This window comes from Dromiciops gliroides, chromosome 2, assembly GCF_019393635.1.
Source record: "Dromiciops gliroides isolate mDroGli1 chromosome 2, mDroGli1.pri, whole genome shotgun sequence".
NCBI lineage: Eukaryota > Metazoa > Chordata > Mammalia > Microbiotheria > Microbiotheriidae > Dromiciops > Dromiciops gliroides.
Window position 1 is genome coordinate 637873126 of NC_057862.1, and position 18860 is coordinate 637891985.

Consider the following 18860-nt stretch of genomic DNA (forward strand, 5'->3'; position numbering starts at 1 on the left):
GAAACATCTAAAATACATTTATGCACGATGTAAAAGAAAAGGCAATAAAACAAAATCATTTAAATTATATGAAGGAAAAGCCAATTGAATTGCAAAAGGATGTGGTAACAATAAATGTAGGAAACTTTAATATTCCTTTTCCAGAGCCAGATAAATCTACTAGTTAAAAGGAAAATATAGAACTGAACAGAGTGTAGGAAAACTTTGTTTTGAAATATTTATGGTTTCTTATGAATGGCTGGATATTAAAGAATATACATATTTCAGAATATTACATCGTATCTTCCCATAGAAGTTAATACAACATGTTTATTGGTCATTTAAATGCAGCATCATTGTTAGGAAGAAATTCTACTTGGCCAACAGGGCAGTCAGAATTTTAGAGCTGAGTTCGTTAAAGTATGTGCTTTTCTGTTTGCCTCAGTCATTAGACTGTAGTTTTATATCCAGTGTCAAGAAGTTTGGTAGAGTCAACAAGTTTTATTAAGTACTTATTATGTGCCACACGTTGTGCTAAGGGCTGGGAGAGATCCAAACAGTCTAACCAGGAATCAGCATACAAACAACTATGGACAGACAAGATAGATCCTGTGCTAACTATTCCATAGCATCTTCATAGCATTAAGTAAGCTTTAAGCCAAAATCCAGAGATGAGCCAAATCCTTCCTCTGCCACTTCCAGGATCAGGTCTGGTGGTGCCTGCTAGACTTTATTTTGGGGTCTTAGTCTAACCCAGTAAGATTCTCTGGGGTTTGGTTGCTGTCTTGACAAATATTCTTCAAAGAAAAGATCAGGTAGAGGGCCAGAAAAGAAGAAACATTTGAGCTGGACTCGGCAGAAGAGAAATCATGGGAAAAAGGGCAAAAGCATGGGAATGGCCTCATGTTCCACATTATCCATTCACTACAAAATAGGCCCAGATCACACCTGCTGAGTTTCTGTGTCCTCTCTCTCCCCCCCCCCCCAAATCGACTTGCAATTAGAATGCTGATTTTAAACCTTTTTATGCCAAATAATTTTCATGGTGAGAGGGTGCTATGGCTTGGTAGGATAATCCAGTTCTGATTTGTTCATTTTTCTGATTCTTTTTCAGTGTAGATTAGTAATCTGTGGCTACTCTGGTATTGAATTTGTGGTGTATGTTACCCTGTAACAGGTAACAACTTTTAATGCTGCATTTTTTCAGTTGCTAAAGACAAAATTTCAACTTTTTCTAAACTTTTATGCATTTTAGTGTTTTCATCTCTTTTTAACTGGAATATTTGTTATCCAAGATCCTGTAGTAAATTTAGCAAGAGCAGTAGGGCTAAAATTTACAGCACTTGAATTCTGGTTTTATATAGTTAGAGAACTCCATATTTTATTCTCCTTGGTGCCTAATACAATACATTGATCATAAGCATTTAATGAATGTTGAATTCCCCCGACCCCTAAACTATGTCTGTTGTTTTCTCTAGGGAAGTAAGGCCTTTTCACCTTATTCTGTAACTGAATTGTCAAGCTTTGGAGACAGACTGAAGTGTTTTCCTTAATTCTTAGGATGACAATAAAGATATTATTTGGCACCTGCCAAAGAGAAATCTTATTTTTTTTTTTTTAAGTAGGAACCATCAGATGGTTCCCAAATCCTTCTATATTGCTACGCAGCTGCTAGTGCATGTGTGGAAACATGCTAAAGGACTTTGCATAATACAGAATTATGACACTCATCTTCAGGAGATGTTTTTGGTAGCTATCCGTCAGTGAGAAGTTTTTTCAGTGAAAACTTAGAGGATTCTTAGTTTTCTAGAGAAAGGTACCATAGAAATTAGTTGGTGGTGGCAGAGCAAACATGAATTCTCATACTAACCTTGAAGTGTTTCCACCAGTTCTTTCTGTGTGTCACTGACACGGACTGGCTGTGATTGTTTCCAGGCAGAAGGTTAATGTTGCTGCTTTTATCAAAGGAGTCTCTTGCCTTGTGGGTGGTTTGAAATTTGAGTCAAAGAATGTTAAAAGCTAAAGGCTGTAAAGCCAGCAGGAGATCGCAGCCCCTTCTTTTAGAGGCAAGCAGCTGAGCCCCAGAGAGGCTGAGGGCCTTGGTCAGTCACAGTAGTAACGAGCAGCTTCTGGATTGGAACCCAGATCTTATAATTAGTGGCCATAGCATTCTACCTCAGGCTCTTGCTTTGTGTCACAAGGCAACATCATGGAAAGAAGATGGACTCTCCAGTCATAAGACCTACAGTCAAATGCTGCCTTAACTGCTTTACTGTGTAGTTAATGGTAGGCAAGGAACTCGACCTCCCTACTCCTCAGTTTCTTCATCTGTAAAATGAAGCTTTCTGGCTCTTACTATATGGTCTTAGGATTTTCCAAACAGGGAATCAAGAGCCAGGGATTTTCCTATATGTTTGAAATTTTACCTGAAGCTTTTTTCTTTTTTTTTTTATTATTATGAACTTAATTATACAAAGAGCAAAAAGGAGGCTTGTTTATGTAACTGAACTTCTGTCATACATTTTGATTTTTAAAAATATTAAATTTTAAAGGTAGTAACAAAATTATCTTTGTCTCTCGAACTTGTTCTGTTTTTTTTTTTTACCATCTATCACTTCTTAAAAATTATTGCCCCTTTAAGTGATTTTTGTGTTATTAAATATATAAAATGTATAATTTAAGGGGCAGCTAGGTGATTCAGTAGATAAAGCACCGGCCCTGGATTCAGGAGGACCTGAGTTCAAATCCAGTCTCAGACACTTGACACTTACTAGCTGTGTGGTCACACACATGATTCCAGACACTGGGCAAGTCACTTAACCCTCATTGCCCCGCAAATATATATAATTTAAGAACTAATAATACTTTGAAGGTTTACAGAGTACTTTGTATATATTATATCTCATTTTATTATCACAACCACCCTGTGAGGTAGATGCTGTTTCCGTTTTACAGATGACCAAACAGACTGAGTGTATTTTTAAGTGTGAAAGTCAGCATTCCAACTAGTCTGCCTATTTGTTCATGGGGAAAAGGACATCTAACTTTTATTCTTCTTCACCTTCCCATAGACTCAGCATGGTCTAGTGGAAGGAACACTGTTTCTTGAATCAGAGGACCAGGGTTCACATTTGCCTCACTCTTTTTCCCTATGTGACTTTAGGCAAGATACTCCACTTGGCCCTCTGTTTCCTCATCTGGAAATTAAAGGGATTGGGCTGGATAATTTCTAAGGCCCCTTCAGCTCTAGATTTATGACATCTGTGACTCTAATTCAGAATGTTGTTCATTTGGTAGTTTTTATGTTCTCCAGTGTTTTGCCTTAAGTCATTTGCCAAGGTTAGCTCTGTTTTGCTTTATTTCAACTAAAACTAAACGTTTTTCTGACGCGGTAGATTTTTAAGTATACTTGTCTGAGTATGACACTACACAAAAATTTCACTCTTGGCTGTTTTTCTGTCTTTCTATTGATAGATATGTTTTGTCTCTATCTACGGTAAAGCCAGAATAAGAAGGAATGAGTAAAATTGCAGTCTCAGAGTATTTTTGAAGAATTTCCTAACAATGAATTAAATATTGGAACGGGTTACTGAGGAAGGTTTGTAAAACCATTTTCCCTGAGGTCTTAGAAAATTGAGGTTGATGCTTCTCTCTGTGTCATTTTCTTTCAAAAAGGAGGAGGAGCTGGGGGGGGGACAAGGTGGGTCACTTATTCAGTGGTGTTTGGTAGCTTCTGGCTACTGACCAAAGGGAAAGAAGGGGTGAGAGAGCAGGTACCCAAAATGCCAGATTAGGAAGGACCGATGAAATGAGGGCTGGGAATAGGGTGCCAAATGAGAGCAGAAAGTCAGTTTATCTGATTGTGCTTGAGAGGAAACTAGAATTCTTTTTCTGTAGACTCATGGGGAAGTATTCAGCTCTCTTTTCAGAGCTTCATCCATTCTTCATAAGTTTGTCTATAAATTCAGCATATCTGCTGAACATACTCTCATTTTAATTTCTTTTGTTTTTATTTTCTCTTTTAATTGGGGAATTGGGGCAAAGGGGGCTTCTTGAAAAAAGACAAGTAATCAGCTTGTATATAATATGTAAGGCCAGCCTACATTACATGTAGGGGATACAAAAGAGGCATGCGTTTACATGGATCCTGCAGTCTAGTGGGGAGGATAACATTAGAAATAATCACATATTAAATCAAGTGGTTTAGAAGATAAATGTAATAGAAAGAGAGATCAAAGGGGGTGTGTTTTTTTTTTTTAAGGTCTTCATGTAAGATAATGGGCTTGAGCTGGACCTTGAAGGATCAGGAGGTCTTAAACCAGCAAAGTCAAGAGACATCAAGGCAGGAGGAGAAACTACAGCATTAGTGAAATGTGGTTAGTCTTGGTTTAAAAAGAAGATAATGAGAAAAACTAGTTAGTCTGGACTGGAATTATGGTGTTTGGGGAGCAGTAGAAAATATGGTTGGAGAAATAGCATGCGGTTAGATTAGGATGAGAGGGCTCTGAAAGCTCAGTAAGAGAGATTTGATTCAAGTCCTAGGGCACATTAATTTTTCACGTTGGAGTAGTTGGCAAAACTTTTCTCTGAAAACAGCACAAAAATTCTCCGTTTTTTTCACTTGATCAAAATGGAGTAAGACAAACAAAGAAACATAAACTTTAGCAGTGGTAGAAGCATCTGTATTATTCGAAATCCCCAAGTAAAAAGGATGGTTACAAACATTCCATTCAGCTTTATAGATAAGCTCTTTAGATCCACAAGTGAAACCGTTTTTTAACATGCAGGTGTGCCCACTGATTTGGGGATTATGACTTTTTAAAAGTTAGATACTTAAGACAATTTTCACAAATCAAAATTCTTTCTTCCTTTCTTTTTTTAAACCAGACATGTTATTTTATGGGGTGTCAGGGGCTTCTAGTAAGGAGCAGATTGGCACCTGCTCTCCACCTTGTGGTCCTGTAGAGTTGCCTGGGGCATACCCAGTATGTATCAGAAGCAGGGCTTGAACATGGATCTTCCTACCCCTGAGACACCTGCTGTGTATCCAGTACTCCCCCCCACAGCCTCTCAGTGCTTGTTAAAAGTAAATGTTCTTTTTTAATCTATATAAAGTTTGTGGGAATAAAATGTTGCAATTGAAAGTATACTTGAAACATTTTTTTCCTCTAAAGAAAGATCTTTAAATAAACACGTTTCAGTGAAGGGTTGTGGCCTAATTATTTGATTGAATGAGTCTAAACTGATACTTGAAAAAAGAGAGGGAAGACCTTGTTTTGAAGTCCATAATATGACACTTACTAGCTGTGTGACTCTGGGTTGTCACATTCTGGATCTGTTTCCTCATCTGTAATCTACGCTTGAAATATATGATCCTTGTTGATATAGTAGAGAATTACTACCTCCTTTCCTATTCTGTAGCATTTCAGGAGATACATAATTACTCCAAATATTTTCTAATTGCTGTCTGTCTATACCACTTTATCCAATGCAATACTTTTGTCCATGCTCTTCTGTAAATCCTCTGTAGAGGATTTAACCCAGTATAGCTTTTATGCCACAAACCAATTTGAGCCTGAAATACAGTATTCCTAGAACTGTGCTTTACGTTTGGTTTTTTGTTTTTTCTCCCCACTCCTAGAACTGGATGTTGTCATATGTGTTTTTGGTGGTAGTGGTAATTGTTTACTTTCCAGGGTAGAGATGCTGGTATTTTTTAGAAATGACCGTTTAAAATGACATTAGCAAAACTTTTATCAATAACTAAAAGTCTTTTTTAAAAATCACTTGTACAGTTTACATGTGTGCTTTTGATTAGGAAGAACAAAATAAAATTTTTCTTACTGCTTTCAGTTTTCTCATTTGTCCTTGAGCTGATTGAAGACAATCTCTTTTTTTTTTTTTCCCAATAAAGGGAAGGAAAATGGAAGGTGAGGCGGTTGAAGCAATCATGGAGGAGTCTGAAACCTTCATCAAAGGAAAAGAGAGAAAAACGTATCAGAGACGCCGGGAAGGGGGTCAGGATGAGGATGCTTGCCATATATCGCAGACCCAAGCGGATGGGAGTGACGTGGTTCAGGAGGTAAACAGCAGTGTCCAAATGGTCATGATGGAGCAGCTGGACCCTACCCTACTTCAGATGAAGACTGAAGTCATGGAGGGTACAGTACCTCAGGAAGCTGATGCTACTGTGGATGACACACAAATAATAACACTTCAAGTTGTTAATATGGAAGAACAACCTATAAACCTTGGGGAGCTTCAGCTTGTTCAGGTACCTGTACCAGTAACGGTGCCTGTGGCCACCACTTCTGTAGAAGAACTGCAAGGGGCTTATGAAAATGAGGTCTCTAAAGAAGGCCTGCCCGAAGGCGAGCCCATGATTTGTCACACGTTACCTTTGCCTGAAGGTTTCCAGGTGGTAAAAGTAGGTGCCAATGGTGAGGTTGAGACATTAGAACAAGGGGAGCTGCAGCCTCAGGAAGATCCCAATTGGCAGAAAGACCCAGACTATCAGCCACCTGCCAAAAAGACAAAAAAAACCAAAAAGAGCAAACTTCGTTACACAGAGGAGGGCAAAGATGTGGATGTTTCTGTGTATGACTTTGAAGAAGAGCAACAAGAGGGTTTATTATCGGAAGTCAATGCAGAGAAGGTTGTTGGTAACATGAAGCCTCCAAAGCCAACAAAAATTAAAAAGAAAGGTAAAATGAGTTTCTTTCATTGTTGTCCTTCAGAGCTTTTTGTTCAAGGTGGAATTGAGGGTAAACAAGGTTAATCTAATTTGATTTGTTGTGGGTAGAACTCTTATTACCAGTTTGAAAATAAGTTCTGGCGGGTTTTTCCCCTATTAAATACTTGGGTTTTTAATGTGTGGCTGTAACAGCAATGAGCTTAAAGTGTAATTGTAGAAATTTGGGTAAGACTTACTTATAAGGGTCACTGAGATTTAGAAATCCAGGCAAGTTAATCTAAAAATCCCTGGGGCAATCCAGGGGCAGTAAAGCTTTGGCTAAAATCCTTTCTTTGCATGCAGGTGTAAAAAAGACATTCCAGTGTGAGCTGTGCAGTTATACATGTCCACGACGTTCAAATTTGGATCGACACATGAAAAGTCATACTGATGAAAGACCACATAAGTGCCATCTCTGTGGCAGAGCTTTCCGCACAGTCACCTTGCTGAGGAACCATCTAAATACTCACACAGGTGCATTAAGGGAAAGGGGCGGAGGGGAGCTTCAAGGGGTCCTCCTTTAAGAACAGAAGTGTTGTCAGTTGTGCAGATGATGCTTGAAGGAATTTCTTATGGATGACTGTTTTGGGTCATCTTCCTGGGTGGATGGAAACCAGGCAGAAGAGTGAAAAGAACACAGGCTTGCATCCTGCTTCTTCAACTTAATGAGAAGAACTAGGAAAGGGCTCATGTAGTTAATGTGGACTGTGTGTTCCCTCAGCAGTTTTGGAACTTCTTCTCCATCCTGCTTCTATAAGTCAACAAAACATTGGATACAATAGATTGACCTAGGCAGCAGCTACATGGTGCAGTGGATAAAGCATTGGCCATGGATTCAGGAGGGACCTGGGTTCAAATCCAGCCTCAGACACCTTAACACTAGCTGTGTGACCCTGGGCAAGTCACTTTATTTTCGTTGCCCTGCAAAAAAAATTTAAAACTACAATAGATTGACCTCACTGAAGACCTCATAGGCTTTATCGAATATTTTCCTTATAAGACATCAGTGAAACACTATGTTAGAGGCACTGATGCTGATATCTCACTTGTGTACAAACCTTTCTTCTGACACTATTTCTGCGACCACGGGAAGTTCATATGCCATCCTGATTAGACTAGATGGACTTTGCCCTAAAGTGGCTTCAAGCTGTACCCATGAAAGGTGGAATCCATCCCATGGGTGCTGTCCCTCCTGGTAGTAAGGATCCCCTCCATGCCCAGGTAATGCCTCATCCATCCTTGGAGATAAGATTCAGAGCTGGAAGAAATGCCGGGCCATTTAGTACAACCCTTTTTTTTTTTTAAATTATAAAAGTATTATTGTCCAGTTACATGTAGAGATAGTTTTCAACATTTATTTTTATAAGATTTCTAGTTTCAAATTTTTCTCCCTCCCTCCTCCCCAAGACAACAAGCAATCTGATAGAGCTTATATATGTACAATAACATTAAACATATTTCTGCATTAGTCATGTTATAAGAGAAGAATCAGAGCAAAAAGGAAAAACCTCAAAAAAGAAAAACAACAGCACCAAAACCAAAAATAGTATGGTTCAATCTGCATCCATATTCCACAGTTCTTTTTTTTTTTTTCCTGGATTTGGAGAGCATTTTCCACCATGAGTCCTTTGGAACTATTTTGGACCATTGTATTGCTGAGAAGAATCAAGTCTATCACAGTTGATCAACACATAATGTTGATGATGTTCTCCTGGTTCTGCTCATCTCACTCATCATCAGTTCATGCAAGTCCTTCCAGATTTCTCTGAACTCGTCCTGCTCATCATTTCTTACAGCACAATAGAATTCCATTACATTTATATACCACAACTTGTTCAGCCATTCCCCAATTGATGGGCAGCCCCTCAATTTCCAATTCCTTGCCACCACAAAAAGAGCAGCTATAAATATTTTTGCACATGTGGGTCCTTTTCCCTGTTTTATGATCTCTTTGGGAAAAAATACCTAATAGTGGTATTGCTGGGTCAAAGGGTATGCACAGCTTTATAGCCCTTTGGGCGTAATTCCAAATTGTTCTCCAGAATGCCAACCCTCTTCTTTTACAGAGTAGAAAAGCAGCCTGTCATGTCCAGGGTCACTGTGCTGAAGCATTTTTACAATAGAATCCCGTTTGATACAGCAGCCAGCAACGGAGGTGGTGTTATTACAGTACCAATTTTATAGACGAGGGAGCTGAGGCAGACATACCCAGGGTCCCACAGCTAGGAATTGTCTGAGGCCAAATCCTGACTGCAAACCCAGCTGGCTCTCTAGCCATTGAGCCACCTAGCTGCCGATGACTGCAATATGTCAGATTGAAAAATTAGTACTCTTGAATCTGGAAGAAATAGGCTAAGTAGTAGGAAACCTGCTTTTTGTGGTAGAAGAAAGCGGTAGATCACCAGAAAACAAACAGCTTTTGAAAGTTCTAAACTTGGTGCCGCCGTCAGCCCCAATAAGCCTGGGGACCCTGCTGGTGCCATTGGTTCCAGCAGGCCCCTTGCTCCCAAGCTTGCATGTGATTGTTCTCAGAAATGATTCTGCTTCACTGAATACAAATCATTTAAAGTGCTGAGCCTACTAAGCCAGGATGGCCTCTGAAGACATCTGATTGTTTGACAGCCATTAGTGAGTCAGGAAATGAAATGTAAAAACCTAAATACTCATTAATTGGCGTTATTATAGGTAGGTTCAAGAGGAATTCCCATCAATTACTCTTCCCTCATCCAGTTAGGGTATAAGGAATTGAATGTGCCCCCAGTTTGACTCAGCATGGTGGTTCTCCACAGTAGCACAAGTCCAGAATTAGACAGTACTTTAAGGTTTACAAGGCACTTTACAAAATGCTTTGATCTGGTACTGGCAAATGTTATCAATCTCTTCTAGCCTGTTGGAGTCCTCATCTTTTTTTTTTTTTTTTTTTTAGGCAATTGGGGTTAAGTGACTTGCCCAGGGTCACACAGCTAGTAAGTGTTAAGTGTCTGAGGGTGGATTTGAACTCAGATTCTCTGACTCTAGGGCCGGTGCTCTATCCACTGCACCACCTAGCTGCCCCGAGTCCTCATCTTTTAAAGATATGGAGTTAGTGGTATCAAGGGGAGGAGCACAGATGCTCATGACTTGTATAAATTTGGATAAGTCATTGCCGCCCTCCCACCCCCCTCCATGGGCCACAGTTTCCCCCATCAGTAGAATGGAAGAGTTGGACTCGAGACCTCTGAGGCCCTTTCCAGCTCTAGGTCTGTGAGATGAGTTGCCTCCTATGAAAGCCCAGCTCACATCATCTCCAAAAGGCTTTCCCAACCTCAGTCATGAACCACTCAAGCCTTATAGTAGGACTCTTGCCTTGGAACATTCTCTTCCCCCCCCCCCCCATATAATAAATATTTTATTATTTTCCAGTTACATTTAGAGATAGTTTTCAACATTTGTTTTTATAAGATTTCTAGTTTCAAATTTTTCTCACTCCCCAAGACAGCATGTAATCTGATAGGTTATATATGTATAATCACATGAAACATATTTCTGCATTAGTCATGCTGTGAAAGAAGAATCAGAGCAAAAGGGAAAAACCTTAAATAAAAAACAATAGAAATAGTATGGTTCGATCTGCATCAAGATTCCACAGTTCTTTTTTTTTTTATTCCCCCCCCCCCCCCGGATTTGGAGAGCATTTTCCACCATGAGTCCTTTGGAACTATCTTGGACCATTTTGAACTATCTTGCTGAGAAGAATCAAGTCTGTCACAGTTGATCAACACATAATGTTGTTGATATTGTGTACAATGTTATCCTGGTTCTGCTCATCTCAGCATCAGTTCATGCAAGTCCTTTCAGGTTTCTCTGAACTCCTCCTGCTCATCGTTTCTTACAGTACAATAGTATTCCATTACATTTATGTACCACAACTTGTTCAGCCATTCCCCAATTGATGGGCAGCCCCATAATTTCCAATTCCTTGCCACCACAAAAAGAGCAGCTATAAATATTTTTGTACATGTGGGTCCCTTTCCCTTTTTTATGATCTCTTTGGGAAAAAGACCTAATAGTGGTATTGCTGGGTCAAAGGGTATGCACAGCTTTATAGCCCTTTGGGCATAGTTCTAAACTGCTCTCCAGGATGGTAGGATCAGTTCACAGCCCTTGGAACATTTTTAATGCATTTATCATGTATTGTGTATTACAGCTCTGTACTGCTGCTAGACTGAAAAGTCTTCAAGGCTAGGGGACACATCTCATCTAAATAAGTTTTCCCCCAGGGCCTAGCAGTGTTCTAACAAAAGTAGGTCCTTAATAAATTATTGTACTTAGGAAACCAGGGTTGATTTGATCAAGGGTGTCCTAAGGTTTATGTTCTTTCCTTTTAGGTACTCGTCCTCATAAGTGCCCAGACTGCGACATGGCCTTTGTAACCAGTGGAGAATTAGTTCGGCATCGACGCTATAAACACACCCATGAGAAACCCTTCAAGTGTTCCATGTGTGATTATGCTAGTGTTGAGGTAAAGGTTGCATTTTTCAGTGGTCTTTTCCATAGAACAGATCTTTTCAGTGCTAATGTTGAATACAGCTTCTAATGTTGAACACTTAAGGATTTGCCAATAATCTATTCCTAATTATATATAAACACCAAGAGCAATCACTGGAATCTGGGGGGCGCAGTGGAAAGGGCTATCAAACAAATTTCCCATCATAGCAATTGTTTTTGCCACACAGTACAATTTAGCTGCAGTGTGGGGGGTGATAGTTGGGTGGGAGAGGGTGCAGTTCCTTGACTAATTAATGTTCAGCTGTCATGTGTAAAACCATACATGTTTGGAGAGACTAAAGGAGTGAACCCACCAGAATACCTGCTTTGAAGTTTGTTAATCTAATGATGGAGATACAGAAGATGGATGCTAGGAATGTGAGCAAAAATAAACACAATTCTAAATATCCATGGGAAACAGTATGATTTATATTAAGTCTAGAGCCTGAAGCTTAGAGCCAGAAGACCTAGGTTCAATTCCCATTCTAACTCTGGAAGCCCTGGTGGGACCTTGGGAAGTCACTGAACCTCCATTTCATCATTTAGAAAATGAGTTAATCATTCAAATGATCCACTTTACAAAGTTGAAAGAAGGAAAGCATTTTGCAAATCATACAACATTCTAGATAAACCTTATTATTACCATTTCAAAATATCTGAATGCCATGGGGTTGCTGGAGCATTTGGGTGCTTAGCAGAGCCCATAATGTGGCTGCAAAGAAGGGGGCATGTTGGCCACGAAGATGGCTTTTGGAGGTGCAAATGGGTGAAGCATGTGGAGGCAAGACAGAAGATGCTGCCAATGCTGGGATTTGCTTGGCTCATACAGATAATAGATGGGGTGTATCAGAAATGGAGTAAGTCAAGTAAGGGATCCAACCATTTTGCTCTTTAAAACCTAAAGCTAACAGTTCATTTGGTTTGTTTTTTGTTTTATTTTTGGTGAGGCAGTTGGGGTTAAGTGACTTGCTCAGGGTCATACAGCTAGTAAGTGTCAAGTGTCTGAGGCTGGATTTGAACTCAGGTCCTCCTGACCCCAGGGCCAATGTTCTATCTACTGTGCCACCTAGCTGCCCCCAACAGTTCATTTGGAAGAACAAAAGGTCAAGAATATGAAAGGGACTAATGGGAAAATGTAAAGGAAGGAGGCTTAGTACTAACAGATCTTAAACTAAATTATACGGCAGTAATTATCAAAACATTCTGGTACTGGCTAAGAAATAGAGAGGTAGATCAGTGGAACAGAGTAGACAGTCTACAGCAGCAAATGAATATGATAACCTAGTATTTGACAAGTGTAAAGACAAGTTTTCAGGATAAGAATTCATTATTTGATAAAAATTGTTGGAAAAGCTGGAAAGCAATCTGGCAACAATTGGACATGGACCAGTGACTGATCTTACATCATTTGTCTTTTTCTTTTTTCTTTTTTCTTTTTTTTTTTGGTGAGGCAATTGGGGTTAAGTGACTTGCCCAGGATCACACAGCTAGTAAACTTGTCTAAGGCCGGATTTGAACTCAGGTACTCCTGACTCCAGGGCCGGTGCTCTATCCACTGCACCACCTAGCTGCCCCTTTGATGTACCATTTTTACACCTATCAGATTGGTTAAGATGATAGAAGTGGAAAGTGGCATGTTGGAGGGGATGTGGAAAAATTGGGACCTAGATTATTGGTGGATCTGTGAGCCAACCCAGCCATTTTGGAGAGAGATTTGGAATTGTGCCCAAAGAGTTAAACTGCCTATACCCTTTGACCCAGCAATACCACTATGAGGTCTGTTTCCCAAGATGATTAGGGTAAAAGGAAAAGAACCTATTTGTTCTAGAATATTTCTAGCAGCTCTCTTTGTGGTGGCAAAGAACTGGAAATTGTGGGGCTGCCTGTCAGTTGGGGAATGGTTAGACAAATTGTGGTATTTGTTTATGTTGGAATATTACCCTGCTATAAGAAATGATGAGGTCAGTGACTTGAGAAAAGCATGGTAAGACCTCCACGAAATAATGGAGTGAAATAAGTAGAACCAAAAGAACATTGTATACAGTAACAACAGTATGGTTTTAAGAATAGCTTTGAGCAACCTAGTCATTCTGACTACTGTAAATACCCAAATTAAGCACAAAGATCCTATGAAGGAAAATACTTTTGTGTCCAGAAAAAAAACTGACACACACATACAGATTTGTGTCAAGTGACAGCCATCTTGAAATTGGGGGAGGAAGAAAGTTACATGATAACTTTGTTGTATATTTGAAAGAAAAAGTGGGGCAGCTAGGTAGTGCAGTGGATAAAGCACCAGCCCTGGATTCAGGAGGACCTGAGTTCAACTTTGTCCTCAGACACTTGACACTAGCTGTGTGACCCTGGGCAAGTCACTTGACCCTCATTACCCCACCAAAAAAAAAGAACAAGTTGTACATAATGGATCTGCAATTTCAGGTGCAGTCCTGTTTTTCTATTCCACTTTGTTATAGAAATGCTTACTTTATTTTTAAATTTCAGAATAAAATAATTTTTTTTAAAAAACAAGATGCAAAGGTAAGAAAGAAAAGTCATTGTCAGGGATTTTGATGGAATGTCAGCAGGTGACCTTTAGGACAAAGAATAGTTTTAGGAGACATAAGGCAAAGATTAAAGGATAGGAATTTTTTGTTAGAGTAATAGATTTCAGAATTCTAGATCATAAAGCTGTACCAATTATTGATGATGGTCAGATCTAGGGTATGTCCAAACAATGTGTTGTTGATCATAGGAATTTAGAAAGTTGATGAACAAGAAGGCAAGAATATTTGAGGAGATATTTTAAAGATGAAAAAAAAAAACCTTAAAACTATTAGAGGGGCAGCTAGGTGGCACAGTGGATAAAGCATTGGCCCTGGATTCAGGAGGACCTGAGTTCAAATACGGCCTCAGATACTTGACACTTACTAGCTGTGTGACCCTGGGCAAGTCGCTTAATCCTCATTGCCCTGCCCCTGTCTCCCCCCCCCCCCCCCAAAAAAAAAAAAACGCTATTAGAAGCCATTATGAGGAGGAGAATCAAGACAATCAAATCAGTACCTGAAAGTGACTGTGTTAGTGAATGGGAAAGAGGATGAAGGTAAGAAGCCTGGCAAAGGAATCAGAGACATCAAGAAGTATTAGAGGGATAGTCATTGAATCCATGGAAATAAATGAGTTCTTAAGAAAGTAGAGAGGGCAAAAGGCCTACCCAGGATCTGGTTTTAGGCATGACCACCGTTACTACATTGGAAGAGGCATCACCAGAAGACAAGGGATAGTTAGAACATAATTGTGGGGGTCTGTAACCTCGCCTAGAAAGTGGCAGGGAGGAGAATGGTCTTCCTTGGTGTCAGATGAACAAAAGAATTCAAAAGGCCATCAGCACAAGACAACAAATAATTAGGGTGTGATATGAAAGCAAAACAATCATTATAAACTTTGGAGTTTACTTGTCCTTAGTGTCCTTACACCAGGCTTTTGTGCTCAAGCACTGTTAAAGTTGCCATTTCTATGTAAGAAGGCTGATCACTTGTTGCTTCTTTGTTGCAGGTCAGCAAGTTGAAACGTCACATTCGCTCTCACACTGGAGAGCGTCCATTCCAGTGTAGTTTGTGCAGTTATGCCAGCAGGGACACGTACAAACTGAAAAGACACATGAGAACCCATTCCGGTATGCTTGTACTTTATCATTATACTAATAAACTGCTTTTTGTCAGATGTTGGGTTTGTCTCAATTGACCATCTCTCTGGGAATTCTTGGCCCATTTGTTGCTAAATGGACCGCTAGCATGTAATGAATATGTGTGCTCTGTCTGGTTTCAGTGTTTTTAAAATTCAGATCGATCTATGATCTCATCATGTGGGTCACTCATCAACAAAGCAGATCATATCCCATTCAGAATGCCTGCCTATCCTGTGTGATTCTGTCCCATATCCTCCCCATCAGTTAATCACAGCACGTCTACCCGGTGTGTTTGTGAACTTGCTTCTTCCTGACATTTCTAGCATTCCAATAGACACATGGTGGGCTGTCTACCAGCTATCCTTCACTCTTGCCAGGTGACCTGCTCAGCATCTTTTTTACTCCTTGTATTTCAGTTTTCCTTCTTAGTTACTTACTGTTTTAAGTTCTAAAACCTGCTCCTGCCTACCAAACTTCTCTGAATGGTACTCATTTTTGCTGCTTTTGAGACTGTAGTGTTCCGTGATTTTTAACCATTCATCAACACTGTTAAAATATGAGTATTCAAAAGCTGGGCCTTGATAATGTTCTGGTCATTAATTAATATTAGGCAAGGCACCAAACAGGGAAATGTATGTTCACCCAGTGGTGTTTGCCACTGTTATAGAGGAGATCGAGTAGAGAATCCAAGCTGAAGGGGGGGGATTCCTTATAGAGAGGGTAAGTTCTTCCAGATCACCTTTTTGCAAGCCCTAGAACAAACTCCTAGATAAGATCCATCACTATTTGGGAGTATTTTGGCTTAACCACACAGGAACAGCAGTCCCTCAATGAATCATTGATCAGCATCCTTCCAGTATCTATCCTATATAACATCAATAACTTGTTCAAATAGTCATGTATTACCTGCCCTGTCTTACTATTTTTATTCTTCTCACTTTGCTTTAATTTGGCTTTGTTTTGATTGTTTACAGGCTGTGTGGGTTCAGGAATGATGCCCCCATTAGCAATGAGTCTCTGTCTCTTAAAATATAGTTACCTTGTGGGGATAAGGGGAAGAAGTGCTATTTTGTACCAGCCATGTCTACTGCCTTCCATTTCTTTTTTTTTTTTTTTTTTAGTGAGGCAGTTGGGGTTAAGTGACTTGCCTAGAGTCACACAGCTAGTAAGTGTTAAGTGTCTGAGGTCGGATTTGAACTCCCGTCCTTCTGATTCCAGGGCCAGTGCTCTATCCACTGCGCCATCTAGCCGCCCCTGCCTTCCATTTCTTGAAGAAAGTATTTATGGTATATAGCTCTCAGGCTTCTGTGTGATCAGTAAGTCTTAGACCTCTTATTTTTTACTCTGGACATGCATTTTCTTTTTTTCTTTTTTTTCTTTTTTTCTTTTTTTTGACATGCATTTTCAACAGCCTTGCCCATATCCACCTTTGCACTGGAATCACCAAGTATCAGAAATATATCTTAATTTGGAGAGTCTTAGAAATTCTTAATAATTTATTTTCCTCTTCATCCTCTGTGACAGAATACTAGCTTATCCATTGCATTTATTTAATAGTCTCTTTGCAGATAATTTCTGTAAGCACTGCAGCAGCAGACACCCAAATATTCTGTGAAGTTACATTTCTTATTACCTTTGGGCTCAAGTTAAAACAACCTAGGGCAGCATCTTTATTTGTCTCTCTAAAGAGGACTTGAGATATTCTTCCCTTGAGTAGTAATGTCCTGTGACTTCTTTCTGATTGCTTTTAGATCAAGAAGGCTGGGATTTATGTGCTTAAGTTCCCCCATACTATAATTGTTCTTTGGTCATTGAATGAGAATCTCTCCTTTACCAACAGGCCAGATGGGTGTTTATAGATGGTCTAACACTGACGCCATGCTGCTGCACTCCTACCCCTTTAACTGTAGAAGCAAAGATTGGCCACCTGGGACTGAGAACGATTTTGTGTTTTCTTTGATTTATGTGTTAGCGCGGCCAAAGGATTCATCCCCAAGTGTCCAGCTTACTGATGGTGGAGAACCTGGTCCTTGGAAAGTAGTCTTCTCCCACTGGTGGTGTACAAAGCCTTTCCTGTGTAGGAAAACCAGACAGACCTTTTGTTCTCCTTATATAACCCTCCCGCGAATCATCATCCTAGGACTTCTTTAGAGAATAGCTGAGCTCACTTTGTTTGAAAGATGAGCTCTATGTATCTCTAGTTGGGCTTTTTATCCAATTTACTAATTTATGGAAAACGTCCAGGCTGTCAGCTTTCTCATATTCCTTTTCCCTTCTAATCAGTACTAGTATCACACACTCCTAAGAAGGTCAGAGAACAAAAAATTTAAAATTTTAGTAGCTGATGGTTGATCTGAGAGTTCTAATAAAAGCTACCGATTCTTAGGGATACTGATGTAAATCTAGACAATAGCTTCCCCAAATAGATTCTTCATCGTTCTGTGGTTTCGGATACTTTTATTATACCTATTTTACAAAGTAATAAGACAAACATGTTAAACTCTGCTTCCTTTTAAGGTGAAAAGCCGTATGAATGTTATATTTGTCATGCTCGATTTACCCAGAGTGGCACAATGAAAATGCACATCTTACAGAAGCACACAGAGAATGTGGCCAAATTTCACTGTCCACATTGTGATACTGTCATAGCCAGAAAAAGCGATTTGGGTAAGTGGTTTAGCCGAGCATGGATCAGAAGCTCTCTTTGAGGAGTATGTGAAAACATGAGTACTAGATCCAAAGATACAAACTAGCATTGGTACACATGCCTGGGTCTTACTGAAAGTAATTGCTTTGTTGCTATTTGTGTTGTTTCTCCAAAAAGAGTAACAATCAGGCTAAAAGGTTTTACCCCTGAATGCAATTCACCACCAAATACCTCTTCGTGAATTACTTCAATGTAGAGTATATCTACCCTCCACAGAGCCCTGTGGTAGGGATTAGGGGGATGCAAAGTTTAGGGAAGATAAGGCAGGCCAGGTAGGGAGTAACAAACATGCAGTTATAATATACAATTATATGAGGGATGCCTTAGAAAGATACAAAGCAAAGTATTAAATGAAATTTGGGGGTTCTTACACAGGATGGTGTCTCCTGAGGTGTCATTTGAGTGAGGTTTTAAAGGATGAGGAGGAATTCCAACAGGGAATGGAGGCGTTCCAGGCATAGGAGAGAACATGGAAGCTGTGTAAACATTATGTTTAGGGAACTGAGAGAAAACCGGCACTTAAGAATACATGTGGGGGGCAGCTGGGTGGCGCAGTGGATAAAGCACCAGCCCTGAGTTCAAATCCGGCCTCAGACACTTGACACTTTACTAGCTGGGTGACTCCAGGCAAGTCACTTAACCCCAGTTGCCTCACCAAGGGAAAAAAAAAAAGATCAAAAGAATACACATACAGGAATGCTATTAAATTAGCCCAAAGAGCTAGGTTGGTGTCAGATTGTGGAAAGCATTGAGTGCCAGACAGAACTTTAAATGGGGAGGGGGGGGATTTCTGGGAACTATAAGATTTAGAATTCCAAATTTTTCTCTTTCCCTTTCCTCCTCCCTCCACAAGACATCAACCAATCTGATATAGGTTATATATGTACAATTCACAAGTGCTCTTTTTATCAGTTCTTTCTATGGGGGTGGATAGTAAGCTTCATCATTAGTTCTTTGGAATTGTCTTGGATCATTGTATTGCTGAGAGTTGTTAAGTCATTCCATACTTGCTCATCGAACAATACTGCTGCCACTATGTACAATGTCTTCCCAGTTCTGCTCACTTCACTATACATCAGTTGAGAATTTTGCTAGCTCTTTCCCAACCAACACCCCCCCACACACACACACACACACACCCCGGCAGTGGGGGTTAAGTGACTTCCCCAGGGTCACACAGCTAGTAAGTGTCAAGTGTCTGAGGCTGGATTTGAACTCAGGTCCTCCTG

At 39.9% G+C, this 18860-nt stretch overlaps 1 protein-coding gene across 6 annotated transcripts in view; it reads left to right on the forward strand.

Annotated features, from left to right (window-relative positions):
• CTCF (CCCTC-binding factor) overlaps positions 1–18860 on the forward strand; it is a 50882-nt gene that overhangs the window by 24006 nt on the left and 8016 nt on the right. For 5 of the 6 annotated variants that reach the window (XM_043984019.1, XM_043984025.1, XM_043984021.1 and 2 more), the window contains 5 exons: positions 5894–6683; positions 7016–7186; positions 11080–11213; positions 14792–14912; positions 17442–17591. In XM_043984019.1, coding sequence (XP_043839954.1) covers positions 5903–6683; positions 7016–7186; positions 11080–11213; positions 14792–14912; positions 17442–17591 — 1357 coding nt within the window. In that variant the 5' untranslated portion in view covers positions 5894–5902. Of the gene's footprint in view, positions 1–3453; positions 3578–5893; positions 6684–7015; positions 7187–11079; positions 11214–14791; positions 14913–17441; positions 17592–18860 lie in introns of all 6 variants that reach the window. The other variant, XM_043984024.1, reaches the window with a different exon arrangement.